Here is a 13,081-nt window from a genome sequence, read left to right on the forward strand (position 1 = left end):
GATACCCTACTTTGGTAGTAGGGCGCATTCGAGCGCATCCAGATGTGAATCGAATGCACCACTTTCGAAGTTAGGTATCTCCCATAGGTTCTGATAAAAATTCAACTTCGCCGAGGAACCATTTCTTTTTACCGCTCCGACAATATGATTCCATACTCTTAGGATCGATTCAAGAGTCAACTAACTGTTTCGACAGTAAAACTACAGTAAACAATCATTTTACTATTGAAAAACAAGAAAAAAAATATCTGGCCCTCTTACAACTTGTTTGTTTAAGCACGTCATATGAAAAAGATTTTTTCTTAAAAAAAATAGTCGACAAAAGTCGTGGGAAAGAAAGAGTTAATAGCTCAAATCGCCTTCTTTCTTAACATATGGATATAGTGCCCCAGTTCCCATATACAGTCAAACCTCCGCTAGTCGGTGTTCCATTACTCGAAATCGACTTATAGATTATAAAACCAATAACATCTAATAATAACCTAATAGCATTTGTTCCATATAACGACTCATGGAAAAGTCGATCCATTCAATATCTACTCATACATATAGATGTATGAAGATCAGAACAAAATTTATATTCAATAAACGCACAACTTTTCAGCAAAACCATGCTGGGGGGTTCAAATGCCGGCCAGTCGAGGATCATTCCACTTAGAATTTTTTGTTCAATTTTCCAAGTAAAGCATAGAGTATCTTTCTGCTAGCCATACGATTTTTTAAATTCATAAATGATCAATTGACAAATAATGCATGCAGTTAATAATTGTGGAAGTGCTCATAATAAAATAATAACAGCTCATAAGCTGAGCAGCAAGCTCGGTTCCAATTGGGACGTAACGGCAAAAAGAAGAAAACCTATACTTCTCAATAAAAAGTTTTTGTTTTTCGTCCTCTAAAACAGCTGTTTCGTTATACGCATATGTTTGTTCTTTTGTGAACCGTCTTGAAAACACTCTAGATTCGACTAGTACATTCGAGATACGAGGTGGATTCCTAAGAAAGTTCATTGAGCCATTTTATTTCTATTTAACACTTCAGTCGTCGCGCTGTTGTATTTTGTACAACAGTGGTGAAAAAAACTCGCTTTTCGTACACAGCATCAGCGTGGTGGTTCTGACGGTGGCAAACCACGCGACGACTGAAGGGTTAAATTTGTTGTATGAAGCAACCACCATCCCATCCACGACTTTTTAACAAGAAGCGCGTTGTTAGAAACTAACTAAATGGAACGCCAAATAAATTTGAAAATTTCTTGTCTCAACTCATGTTCTTAACTTTAAGATCTCTGAATCGATTTTTATCGCTATCGCTAACTCTAAGCTATTTTAAAAAGGCTTTTCATATTCATATGGATTATAAGTTAAAGGAATTCATTCCTTAAGTGACCCATCTTGTCCCGCCTTATCCTATCTAGTTTAAGCTGTTAACAGGGTTTTCAGACTTTTTGGCTCGCAAAGCACTTTTTGAAATACAAAAGGTGCGCGGAGCACCTGTTCTTAATCACCACTCCTGTTTGCACTCCGAATTTTTTCACCATGAATCAACCTTATAATTCCTACGAAAATCGTGAAGTAAAATTTATGTTGGTCAATATTTCCTTAATTTTGATTTAATTTTAAGATTTTAGTTCTGATCTATAAATCTATTGTTTTATTTCATTGAGCAAGTTTTCCTATTTCAGGCTTAAACTAGGCATTTAAGAGAAACTGTGTTTGGGTTTTCGTCAAATATTTCAAAACTCGTGACTGGAAAACGGCAGATTTGCTTTGGTTAGAAAAATTTCCGATGTTTGTTTTTAGTTCAAAAAACTGAACGAGTTTCTGTAGCGAAATATTTCTTTTTAAAGCTTTTACTATTGTGTCCCATTTCAAACACATTAATAAAAGCTTAGAAATCAAATATTTTTAATCACAAGTTAAACATTATGGAAATACTCATAGTTCTGATATAACCAGATCAACTTAATGGTCGCAGTGGTTCAAATCCCAACAAAAGAAAAAAAATAACTCGTGAAATATTCCAACATTTTGTATCACGGTTTCAAAATTTCGATTGTGATTGAAGTGGCATTTACCTAAAAAAATTTAGACGAGGATAAGTAATTCGACAAAACTTTCACAACCTGAAAGTTTTCAAATATTCTATAGGGGGAAATTGGATTTCTTCAACTTTATGGGACGTTCCTCGACTCTAAATTCAAGAAACCCTATTTTGCATCTAAAATTGTCCCATACAAATAATTTCAACCTTTCAATAACAAACTCTTAGCCCAAATGCTAAATGCGTTCGTAGAATAAGGGTACATTCACATATTTCATAACGCTGAAAATTACTATTTTCGACACGAGGGGGTGTAAAGCATTTTGTATGAATACTCAATAAATTTTGTACGAGTCGTAGCATAGCGAGGACATCCACCTACCCCCATCAGCGTTATAAAATTTCTGAATGTGCCCAAAGCGAGATTTTTAAACCGTGTGTATAAGAATTGTAAAAATAGTGTTTCAAGACGAATTAGAACCAGCTCCAAATTTTCAAGAGTACAAATCGAGAGGAATTCGCGATAAGGGCCTATCTGACAAATCAATAACAATGAGAAAATAACCAATGAAATTCTCATGTGCAATTTTTAATCCCAATTGGAGAAAATATAGTCAAACTTTAACCTTTCCACTTTAATACACATTTCATAAACCTAGTTTTAAAATCCTCATCAAGACCACACACATCTCCTACAATTTCCCTAGCTATTTCGTACTAAAAAAAATATTATAAGGTTTCGCCTTAAACGCACTCAAGGATGCCAGTATCGCCCAATGTTATGAGCCTGTAATCGATATTATTTGCAGTGTCGCCTATTACTTTTGCGCCGTGTTTACATTCTGGTTTCAATTAAGCCCGCCATGTACGCCTTGTTTATTTTTTGTTTGCAATGTCGCCGTTTACTCTCGCCGTGTTTTGATTTAGATTTCAGATGCGCCCATCACTTTGATAAACAAAAACACAGGCGTAATCAATAAAGTGTGTGGTTTGGCATGAGATGAAGTTTCGTCTTCTACAAATTTGCATTTTTTGAATAGTTAAATTATCAATAGGGGAAAAGTTCAAGTGCAGTGAATAGACAATCGAGCTACAATTTCAACGCTATATTTTCTTCAATTGTGTACATTTTGTCAGTTTCGCCTGATTCGCGAATCTTTCTAAAAATCAAGAGAACATTGATCTTAAATAAAAATTCGATCGATTGGCCGTGATCAACGAGTTTATAGATCAAATTTTCAGTGCGATCGGTTGTTTTATTATCTAAATTTGTACTCTTCAAAATTCTAAATATGGTTAGGTTTGCTATAATAAAAAGCGCATTTAAGGTGAAGATGAATTGAAGCCAAACCTCAAATTTTCAAGAGCACAAATCTGGAGAACCGAACACCCGTTTGAGCTGGAAACTTAATCGATTGGTCATCACCAGCTAGTGTCCAATCGATTAAGTTTTCAGTTTAAAGGGATGTTTGGTTCTCTAGATTTGTGCTCTTAAAAATTTGAGGTTTGGCTTCGATTCATCTCCACCTTAATGGAAAAAGTTCTGGACAAACATTTCAAAAGGGCACATCGACATTGGTAAACATTGGCTTTGCAAGACCTAGTTCAACTCGATTACGCTCACCAATACCACTATCAGGAAGAGCTAACACCAATCTTTCTAATAGTGGTGTTAGTTTGTGTGGGCGGGTTAAAAAGGACTCAACAGGAACGTTTCTGAAAAAAGGCTCAAGACCTCTTGGGCCCTTTTCAAATGTTTCTTCAGAAAGGAGGTATTTCAAAGGATTGGTACAAATTTTCGAATTTGTCGCAGAGCACCTGTCAAAGCTTCACGGACCACCAAGTGCTCCACGGTGCACCAAATGCTTCACGAAGCACCAAGAGCTTCACGGAGCACGATCTGAAAACCGCTGAAGGTAAGGAGATCACGCGTAATTACGAAGTATCGAAGCAGGGCCGAATTTAGTGCAGGGGACATGAATGAAATCTTCAATTAAATATTAACAAATTGCAATTTTTGTAATCCATATCTAATACTTTATTTGTTTGATAATTATATATAAATTACCAAGCAGTAAAAATACTGATAAAATAGCATCCTACAAAACTATGACCCTTGTGGTTTACTATTTTATCTAAGCAAAAAATGGTACACTTTTTGCATTGTGCTAAAAACTTTAAATTTGGTTGAAACAAAAAAAAACTGAAAGGAAAGATAGAAACAGCAGTAAACTGCCTATAAACACAAGTCAGTCCCTTGGTTGCTTGGATTCTTATTCACATGGGACAAATTATGCGTTTATGGGCAGTAAAGTCGTGATAATCTAATAATCTATATCCAACATCGTTAAACAAATACCTTATTTACTAATTAAATAATTAATGAAAAATAGAATAGAACACAAATTTTTCATTGGGTGACCTTTTAACTCATTATCTTTTGTGTCATTCGATTCGGTATTGATTGTTATATTCTATTACTTAAAACTAATTTACTTTTTTCGTTGTTGATACTGGCGGCAATGAATCTTGCCGCCTGGATGCCCTTATTTATCCATATTTTCTTCATAAAAGTACTAAAACAAAACTTGTTTTTAAATTTGATTGCAAAATGTACAATTTTTCAACTGAAATATAATATCGATGAGAGATCTCAAAGCTTTCCCGCTGTTTGTCTAGTCTTCATTAAAACGTAGGTATAGCACTAAAAATAAATTAGTAAATCAATTTTAAAAATAGGCGCATATCGTTCAGATGATCATGTCTGCGCTGCGCTATCCGCATTATTGTTCTAGAACTGGCAGAGTTAACACACACCGTGTGGTCAGTGAACCTATATATTGCCGAGGAAGTGGTCGCCCATAGGTCAGTTATTTGAAAGTCAGTTTAAGCGTAAGAGTATTGAAAAAAGTGCAATATCGCGAATATGAGCGAACCATACAAAGTCCTGGATAATCCCGAACTGGGACGATACGCTGTATCAGCGAAGGATTTAAAAGCTGGTGATGTGATCTTGGAGGAAATACCATTCGCAATAGGGCCAAAAGTGAACAGTTCGCCGTTATGTCTGGAGTGTTGTTGCCCAGTTGATGGCAGTGCGAACGGACCTAAGTGTTCTGACTGTGGTTGGCCGATGTGTGAGGAATGTAACGAAGATAAGGACAACGTTGTGTATCACAAAAAGGAATGTGCTCTATTTGTGAAAAGTAAAGCGAAGTTTCAAAATGTTGAAGACTCTACCGCTAGCTGCATGCAACTGGATTGCATAACACCACTGAGAATGTTACTGGCCAAAGAAGACCACCCGGAGCGATGGGATGCGGAGCTTAGTGTGATGGAGTACCACAACGATGCCCGGAAGGACGGCACAACATGGCACCAAGACCAGCAGAACATAGTTGGATATCTGCGGGGTCCTTGTGGGCTGAAGGACCGATTTTCCGAGGAAGTGATACAACAGGTGATAGGAATTCTAGATATCAACGCATTTGAAGTGCGAACGTCCAAGGGTTATTCCGCGCGTGGTTTGTACCCCAAGTTGGGTGTAATGGCACACTCATGCGTGCCTAACGTCGTACATTCAATACATCCTAGCGATGGTTACAGGTTTGTAAAGTTTTAGAATGTACATTAGGAAGCGATTTATTTTCCGACAGTTTTTGAAATCATAAGTTCGTGTGCTCTTCACATAAAATGAAAAACCCCAATTAAATTATATTTTTTTATGGTATTTAGTTGAAGCTGCCTGGCAGCTTTACTTGTCAAGGCTGAACCGTCGGTCTGGCTTTTGCCAAGTTTCTCCTATACCAGGTCCAATACTCAGACGGACTAGGCTATGGCGCCCACTAGAAGACTGTCCATTTATATTGTGACCTGTAAATTTTTGAAAAAGATACCCATATTGCCTTTCTTCTGCGAAAAGGAAGCATTATAATTTGTTGAAATAGTAATGTCATTACTATACTCTCTAGTCGAAATGATTTTGAATAATGTGTCATTAAAGTGTCCTTTTTAGTCATTTTTATGATTACTCCTCTGTTTTAGGTACGTAAGATTAGAGTCTTAAATATCAATTGTCGTCAAGACTTAACAAAATTAGGATGTTTTGCTCAGTGTTCATCGTACCCTCGTGCTGTGCGTACAAAAGTGATGATCTCTAAACGAAAACTTATGAAAACTTTTCGAACATTAAAGATGAATCAACGGATGTGATTGACTCACGCACCCGATTTTTTTTTCTCTGTAATCCACCTCTAATATAGCAAGAATTCTTCCAAGATTATTCGAAGTTCACTGAAAATCTTTCCAGGAGTCTATCAGACATCTTACTAAGGTTCCGATAAGAAATTTCTAAAAAAACGTACAAAAAAAACTGGTGGTTGAGAAAATTTTAACAAAAACTGCTGCCAGGAAGTTTTTAAAAATATTTACAGGAGTACAGGAAAGACTTATCCAAAACACGATGTTTTTTACAAAGCTTGAAATATTTCTTCGGGTATACTCAAGGCTTCCTCCAGAATTCGCAAAGGCATAAAATGTCAGGATTCATTCTATGCAAGCTGCTTTGAGTTTTCTAAAAAAAATCTAATGAGCTTTTTAATAACCAGATAACAGCCGTTGGAAGAATTCGTGAAAATTTTGACCAGTAACCACTAAAAATCTTGTCAGATAATTTTGTTTTTCAAGAATTTGTTGAAAATCTGATTTAAAATCCTGCTGTTAGATTAGAGAAGATTTCATTAATGATTTGAGTGGAAACAGTGAAGAAATTTCATTTTTTCCAATCCTGTCAATAGTTCGCTGAGGAACTTTACAGAAACTTTTTGAGGATCTCATCACGAGGCTGGCAAAATCTGCCAAGGATTGAGCCGAGGAAAATATGTTAAAAATTTTCTTCACATACTGCTGAGAATGATGGTAATTTTGTGTGTGTTTTTTAGGCTGATTTGTTGCTGTCAAGAAAAGTAATCGCATGGGAAATTACTTGCCTGAAATGGTCAAGAAAATCATTTTTTTTTTGTTCGCAGTACGCAGCTGAGACGAAATGTCATTTCAAATGGAGCTCTCTCTGTATAAAATTTCTTGGTCCAATAGGTCTATTATTTTTTTTACTTTTTTTTTAATGAAACAGCTTAGCTATGCTTTAATTGACACTGCAAAAATAACATGCAAATCTGCCAAGGTATATGGCGGTGTAAATTGTCTTGTTTAAAAATTACACTTTTTTTTATCTTTATTAACGAGATTTTTAGCCCTAGGCTAGTTCATCTCGGGACCAACGGCTTTACTTCCCTTCCGAAGGAAGTCGTCACTACAACTTTTTTGTCAGTGACTATCTCGGGGATGGGATTCGACCCCAGGTCCTCAGCGTGAGAGGCGTGTGTTCTAACCACTACACCAGGTCCGTCCCTTAAAGTTATACTTGTAGACTCATGTTGACAAATGGACATTTGGAACGCCAAAATATCATCTAGTTCGGTTTGTCTGAACACCGACAAACCGAACTAGATGATATTTTGGCGTTCCAAAGATACGTTAAGAACTCTATCAGTTCTACTTTTTCCGATTCTACTATGATACAGATGTATTATTAAATGGATAACTTCTATTATTACAGCACATAATGCAAATATTTTGATAATTCGAATGCCTGGGGTATGTTTTACTGAAACCATTGAAAAGCATTTGGTCCAGTCTGTCTGAACACCTACCAAATATACATTACAACTAATTTATCACTAGTTGTGAAGAATCAAAAGCCATTTTTGCAACAGAACTCTGAACCATGCTAATAATAACTTGCAAATTGATTGAGCGATGTAAAAAATTCTCTAATTTATTTCCCAATACAAAAATTGTGTCTAATTACAACGGCTTCGCGGACCCCTGAGAAGTCTTCACGCCCCTAGGGATCCGCGGACAACCGGTTGAGAAACCCTGTAATAGACGATGATCTCAAACTCTTGATCCGTCTTAAAAACGTGAGAACAGGCAATTTTAACGCACTCACGATCCAGCTATGAAAATTATATGGCAGGATTTGCAGAAAGAAATCAAGAAACGTTTTGCACAATTAGGAAACAAAAATTTTGAAAATAAGATTTCTGAATTGGACCCTGGCTCTAAGCCCTTTTGGAAATTATCTACACTCAAAAAAATTCAAACGTCATTTCTACGTGAAAAATCACGTAGATTATTCCAAATTCATTTTACCTCCACTTCACCTGACTAAGATAAAGATCACTAAACCAGAGTCTATGAATGGAGAGTTGCGCGAAGAGTGAAATCAAATCTACCTATCAAACTGTCAAACCGTCTACCTATCGAGCAGACCAGCAAAACAGATAGAGGCTATTTTCGAAGACGCGGAAGAACAATCTTTGAAAGAAGTCTCTTCGCGCAACTCTTCATTCATAGACTCTGCACTAAACCATTCATAACCACCAAATAGTGACTCGGTAAGGTTTGCTGAGGTTACCTATCGCACTTACGTGAAGTCACGTAAGTTCCTAAGTTCATTTTGGACATCTGCATAGTGTACGTACATTCGGTGTTGAGCTCAAATCCTAAGAGTGCGCCCTCTTGATTTTTGAAGAATTTCAGAAGCTGCTGCTGCTTTAAATACTGTGTAAGATTGATTTTTAAGATAAATATGCTTTGAATACCGAAAAATCCCTGCATTACTTTATATTTTATACCTCATTTCTAACCTACAGCTAATGCTCGATAACTGGGTGCTATTTAACTGGGCTGCTTTTTAACTGGGTGCTCGCTAACTGGGCTGTAGCCCAGTTAAAAAACAGTTAAACGTCAAAAACTTTCACCATCCCGTAACTGACGAGGGGCGTGCAAATGCAAAATAAGGTTTCGGCATTATTTTTTCAATTGTAAATTTGTTCTTTTTTCATTTAGATTTTAAATTCCTACGCCATATTTTCTGGCGAGCGACTCGTGCGATCCACCTCCTCTTTCGAAATCGTCGATAATTTTAACTTTTTCCACCAACGTAAGGGTTTTTTGTTTCCGTTTGCGGTTGGTGCCCGGTGGGATGTCCATTGCAGGAACGAAAACTGTTTAATTCACCTCAAAATTTACAAGACGGTACGATTAAAACGCGAATTCAATGACGGAATGACACGAACACGACGCGATTCCAAAACCGAATGACGCCAACAAAAACTTTGCACCTAAGTCCCCCTGGATTTTTATTTAAATGTGTGTGTGCGTTGGAATGGCAGTCCAGTTATCGAGCACTGCTCGCTAACTGGAAGGTTCTCCCAGCCCAGTTATCGAGCATAAGCTGTATATAAATTATAGCACGCAAAGGCTACAACAAGACAGGCCAAAACTCACAAAATTGGAGAAACAGGATTCAAAATGTTCAGATTGCCAATAAAAATATCACAATCTTTTAAGTTTGTTTACATTTTCCAATTGGGCTCCTAATGATGATGAAATTTTCTACATCCTCATCAAGAAACTACCAGAAAGTAGCTTATCATTCTTAGTTGATATATTTAACAAATGTTTTCAATTAACATACTTTCCTGACAAATGGAAAAATGCTAAGGTTGTTCCAATGTTAAAACCAGACAAAAAATTCTGCAGAAGCTTCTAGTTATCGTCTAAACAGTTTGCTTTCCGCCATCAGTAAACTTTTTGAAAAAGTCATTTTGAACAGAATGATGGTGCACATCAACGAAAGTTCAATTTTTGCCAATGAACAGTTCGGATTCCGCAATGGACATTCGACCACTCATCAACTTTTACGTGTAACAAATTTGATCCGTTCCAACAAATCTGAAGGCTATTCTACTAGTCTTACTCTTCTAGACATAGAAAAAGCATTCGACAGTGTTTGGCATGAAGGTTTGATCGTAAAATTAAAAAAACTTTAATTTGTCAACAAACATTGTTAGAATAATTCAAAGATATCTGTCAAATCGTTCACTTCATCAGAACCCTTGCGATGATGGAATTTTCTACATCCTGATCAAGAAACTTCCATAAAGTAGCTTATCATTCTTAGTTGTTATATTAAACATGTTTTATCAGTTGGCATATTTTCCTGACAGATGGGAAAATGCCAAGGTTGTACCAATTTGAAAACAGGACAAAAATCCTACAGAAGCTTCTAGCTATCGTCCAATTAGCTTGCCTTTCTTCATCAGTAAACTTTTTGAGAAGGTCATTTTGATAGAATGATGGTCCGCATCAACGAAAATTCAATTTTTGCCAATGTTTGGATTCCGACATGGACATTCGACCGCTCATCAACTTTTACGTGTAACGAATTTAGTTCGTTCCAACAAATCTGAAGGCAATTCTACTGGTCCTGCTCTTCGAGACATACACACTTAAATTATTTTACGGATTCCTGTAAAATCTCAACAGCTGAAATAAATTAACGGAGTACGGTAAATTTTTACAGTATTTGGTGAAAAATCACCGGAATCCGTAAAACTTCGTCGGAATTACGGTGCTTTATATCACCGAACTGTTCAGCTGTTGAGATTACGGTGAAATTCACCGTAAGAGCTTAGTGTATAGAAAAGACATACGACAGTGTTTGACATTAAGGCTTGTTTGTTATTCAAATTTAAAAAAACTTATTTCCGAACATACATAGTCAAATAATTCAAAGTTATCTCTAAACTCGTACACTTCAGGTTAATTATCAGAATTCCAAGTCCCTGAGGTACCTCAAATCTTTGTTTGTAGATGACACAGGCCTCTCCGCCAAAGGTCCTAGCCTGCGTGTCATCTGTAGTATATTGCAAACAAGTTTGGATATTTATTCTGCATACTTTCAAAAATGGAAGATTTCTCCTAATGCTTCCAAAACTCAACTAATAATGTTCCCATATAAACCAAACGCTCTTTATTTGAACCCTTCAAGTAGACATGCTGTTACGATAGGAGGGGTTCTAATAAATTGGTTAGATGAAGATAAGTAGATATGTAGGGCTTATACTACAGAAAAAATAAAAAAATACTTTCAAAACTCACATTGAGAGCATTAAAGCCAAATGTTACAAATCCATAAAATGTATGTATTGACTTATCAACAGAAAAAAAACTTTGTCATACAAACAAGCTTTAGATCTTCAAACAAATATTCGGCTGTGTTGTATGCTGCACCAATATGGACTAGCTGCCTAGAAGGCTTATAAGAGGATTCAAATGAAAATTTTGTTAATGATTCTGAAGCTTTCTCTTTGATTTAGCATTAATGAGTTACATAGAATATGTTATGTTGAAACATGGGAACAAATGTCGAATGGAATTAAAAATAATTTAAGACAAAAATCGTTGCAATCTTCTATTGCCACGATAATTATGTTATATATTTATGGTTAAGTTAATTGAAAATGTTTTTTTTTTCTCTTATAAGCAAATTAAATTCATCTGCTTCAATTAACTTTCAATTCAATTCAACAATTCAATTAACCTGTAAAAATTCTGAACTGCTACGGCAAATAAATCGTAATATGTCATCAACAAAACGTAAATAATAGCTTAATTCAGTTTTGCCAAATTTTGATGATAGTCTTCCCTTGCACAGAACACCTAAATCTAAAAAAAATAAATGTAATGTTTGAAATGATACTGTTAAACAAGTCACTGTTATAATAACTATTGTCGAATTGTTATCATGACTTGATGATGAGAACCGCTGTTTCAACTTACTATGAATAAAGATAAAGCGAATCTGATGCATTTCCGATCCGATTTAAAAATAGAGGAATGACCTTTTCTAGTACGCTTAAATTAAAGCGCGTTCGATGGTAATGCGTAGCCAGGTGGTTAGGAATTTCACTATTTAGCTTTTTGAAAGAAGAAGCAGATTTAGTTCAAAATGATAGTAAAAACCGCAAAATTTGTGAAAATTTGTCTTTTCCAAATATTTTTTGTTCAATAAATAGTTTCATGATCCTCTGATAAATGCACTTTGAAAGCAGTTCCCTATCAATATCACTCTGTATATCTTCCAGGCTTATCGGCAGGGTGGCGATCGATATCCCGGAAGGAGAAAAGTTGTACACCGTCTACACGTACACTCTGAACGGAACCAGCACACGCCAGGCCGCTTTGAAATCCAGCAAATATTTCACGTGTCGTTGCCCACGATGCTTGGACCCAACCGAACTGGGTACCCACTTCAGTTCACTGAAATGCCAGAAGTGTGATAATGGCTTAATCGTATCATCCAATCCATTGGGTAAGATTTACATTGATTTTTCCGGAATCGCACATTAAAACCTGTTCTGTTATATTTTCCCTTGCAGATGACGAGGCGGAGTGGAGATGCTCAAACTGTGAGTTCAAAACAAGGGGAGCTGCCGTGCAGAAAGCTATTCAGGTTATGCAAGCCGAAATAGATCAATTGAGCTGCTTGGAAAATGGACCAGAAAAACTTACAGCTTTCGAGAAACTCTACAAGAAATATCGTAGCATACTGCATCCGTTGCATTTCATAAAGACATCCATCCGACACAGTTTGATTGAACTGTACGGTAGAGTTCCGGGATATGAAATGCCAGAGTTGCCAGATATTCTGCTGGAGCGCAAAGTTGAACTCTGTCGGGATATTCTTTGGGTGTTGAACATCTTCGAGCCAGGGAAGACTCGATCGCGAGCGATGATCTTATACGAACTTCATGCACCGATTGTTATGTTGGCGCAGTCGCAGTATCGTCAGGGCGTTCTGGACGGTAATCCATTGAAGGAGAAACTAAGCGAGGCAGCTCTTATGCTTCAGGAATGTTCTAGCATTTTGGAATGGGAGGATCCGTATTCACCCGAGGGCATTCTAGCAAATGTAGCTAAGCAATCAATGGAGCAGCTGAGAGAAAGTATAAAAATGATCTCCTAAGTCGTCATTTGTTTCAATGAAATATTCTGTCTACTACATCCAAATGTGTATGTACCTCACAAATGTATTATCTAGTTTTATGACATAGGCAATAAAAACCCGAAATACATCACTATTTTTGCTGCCCACGTATATCTCCAAGGACTTTTCTTTCCTATGACA

The 13,081-nt window shown here is 36.5% G+C and overlaps 1 protein-coding gene across 1 annotated transcript; it reads left to right on the forward strand.

Moving 5' to 3' along the window:
* Window positions 1-4,819: 4,819 nt before the first annotated feature.
* Window positions 4,820-13,051, forward strand: LOC5572645 (protein msta). Its single transcript, XM_001654094.2, has 3 exons — window positions 4,820-5,649; window positions 12,039-12,265; window positions 12,333-13,051. Exons 1-3 carry the CDS (start codon window positions 4,970-4,972, stop codon window positions 12,917-12,919), a joined length of 1,494 nt encoding a protein of 497 aa, XP_001654144.2. The 5' UTR covers window positions 4,820-4,969; the 3' UTR covers window positions 12,920-13,051.
* The last annotated feature ends 30 nt before the right edge of the window (window positions 13,052-13,081 follow it).

Source organism: Aedes aegypti, chromosome 2 (assembly GCF_002204515.2).
Source record: "Aedes aegypti strain LVP_AGWG chromosome 2, AaegL5.0 Primary Assembly, whole genome shotgun sequence".
In the NCBI taxonomy this organism is placed as follows: domain Eukaryota; kingdom Metazoa; phylum Arthropoda; class Insecta; order Diptera; family Culicidae; genus Aedes; species Aedes aegypti.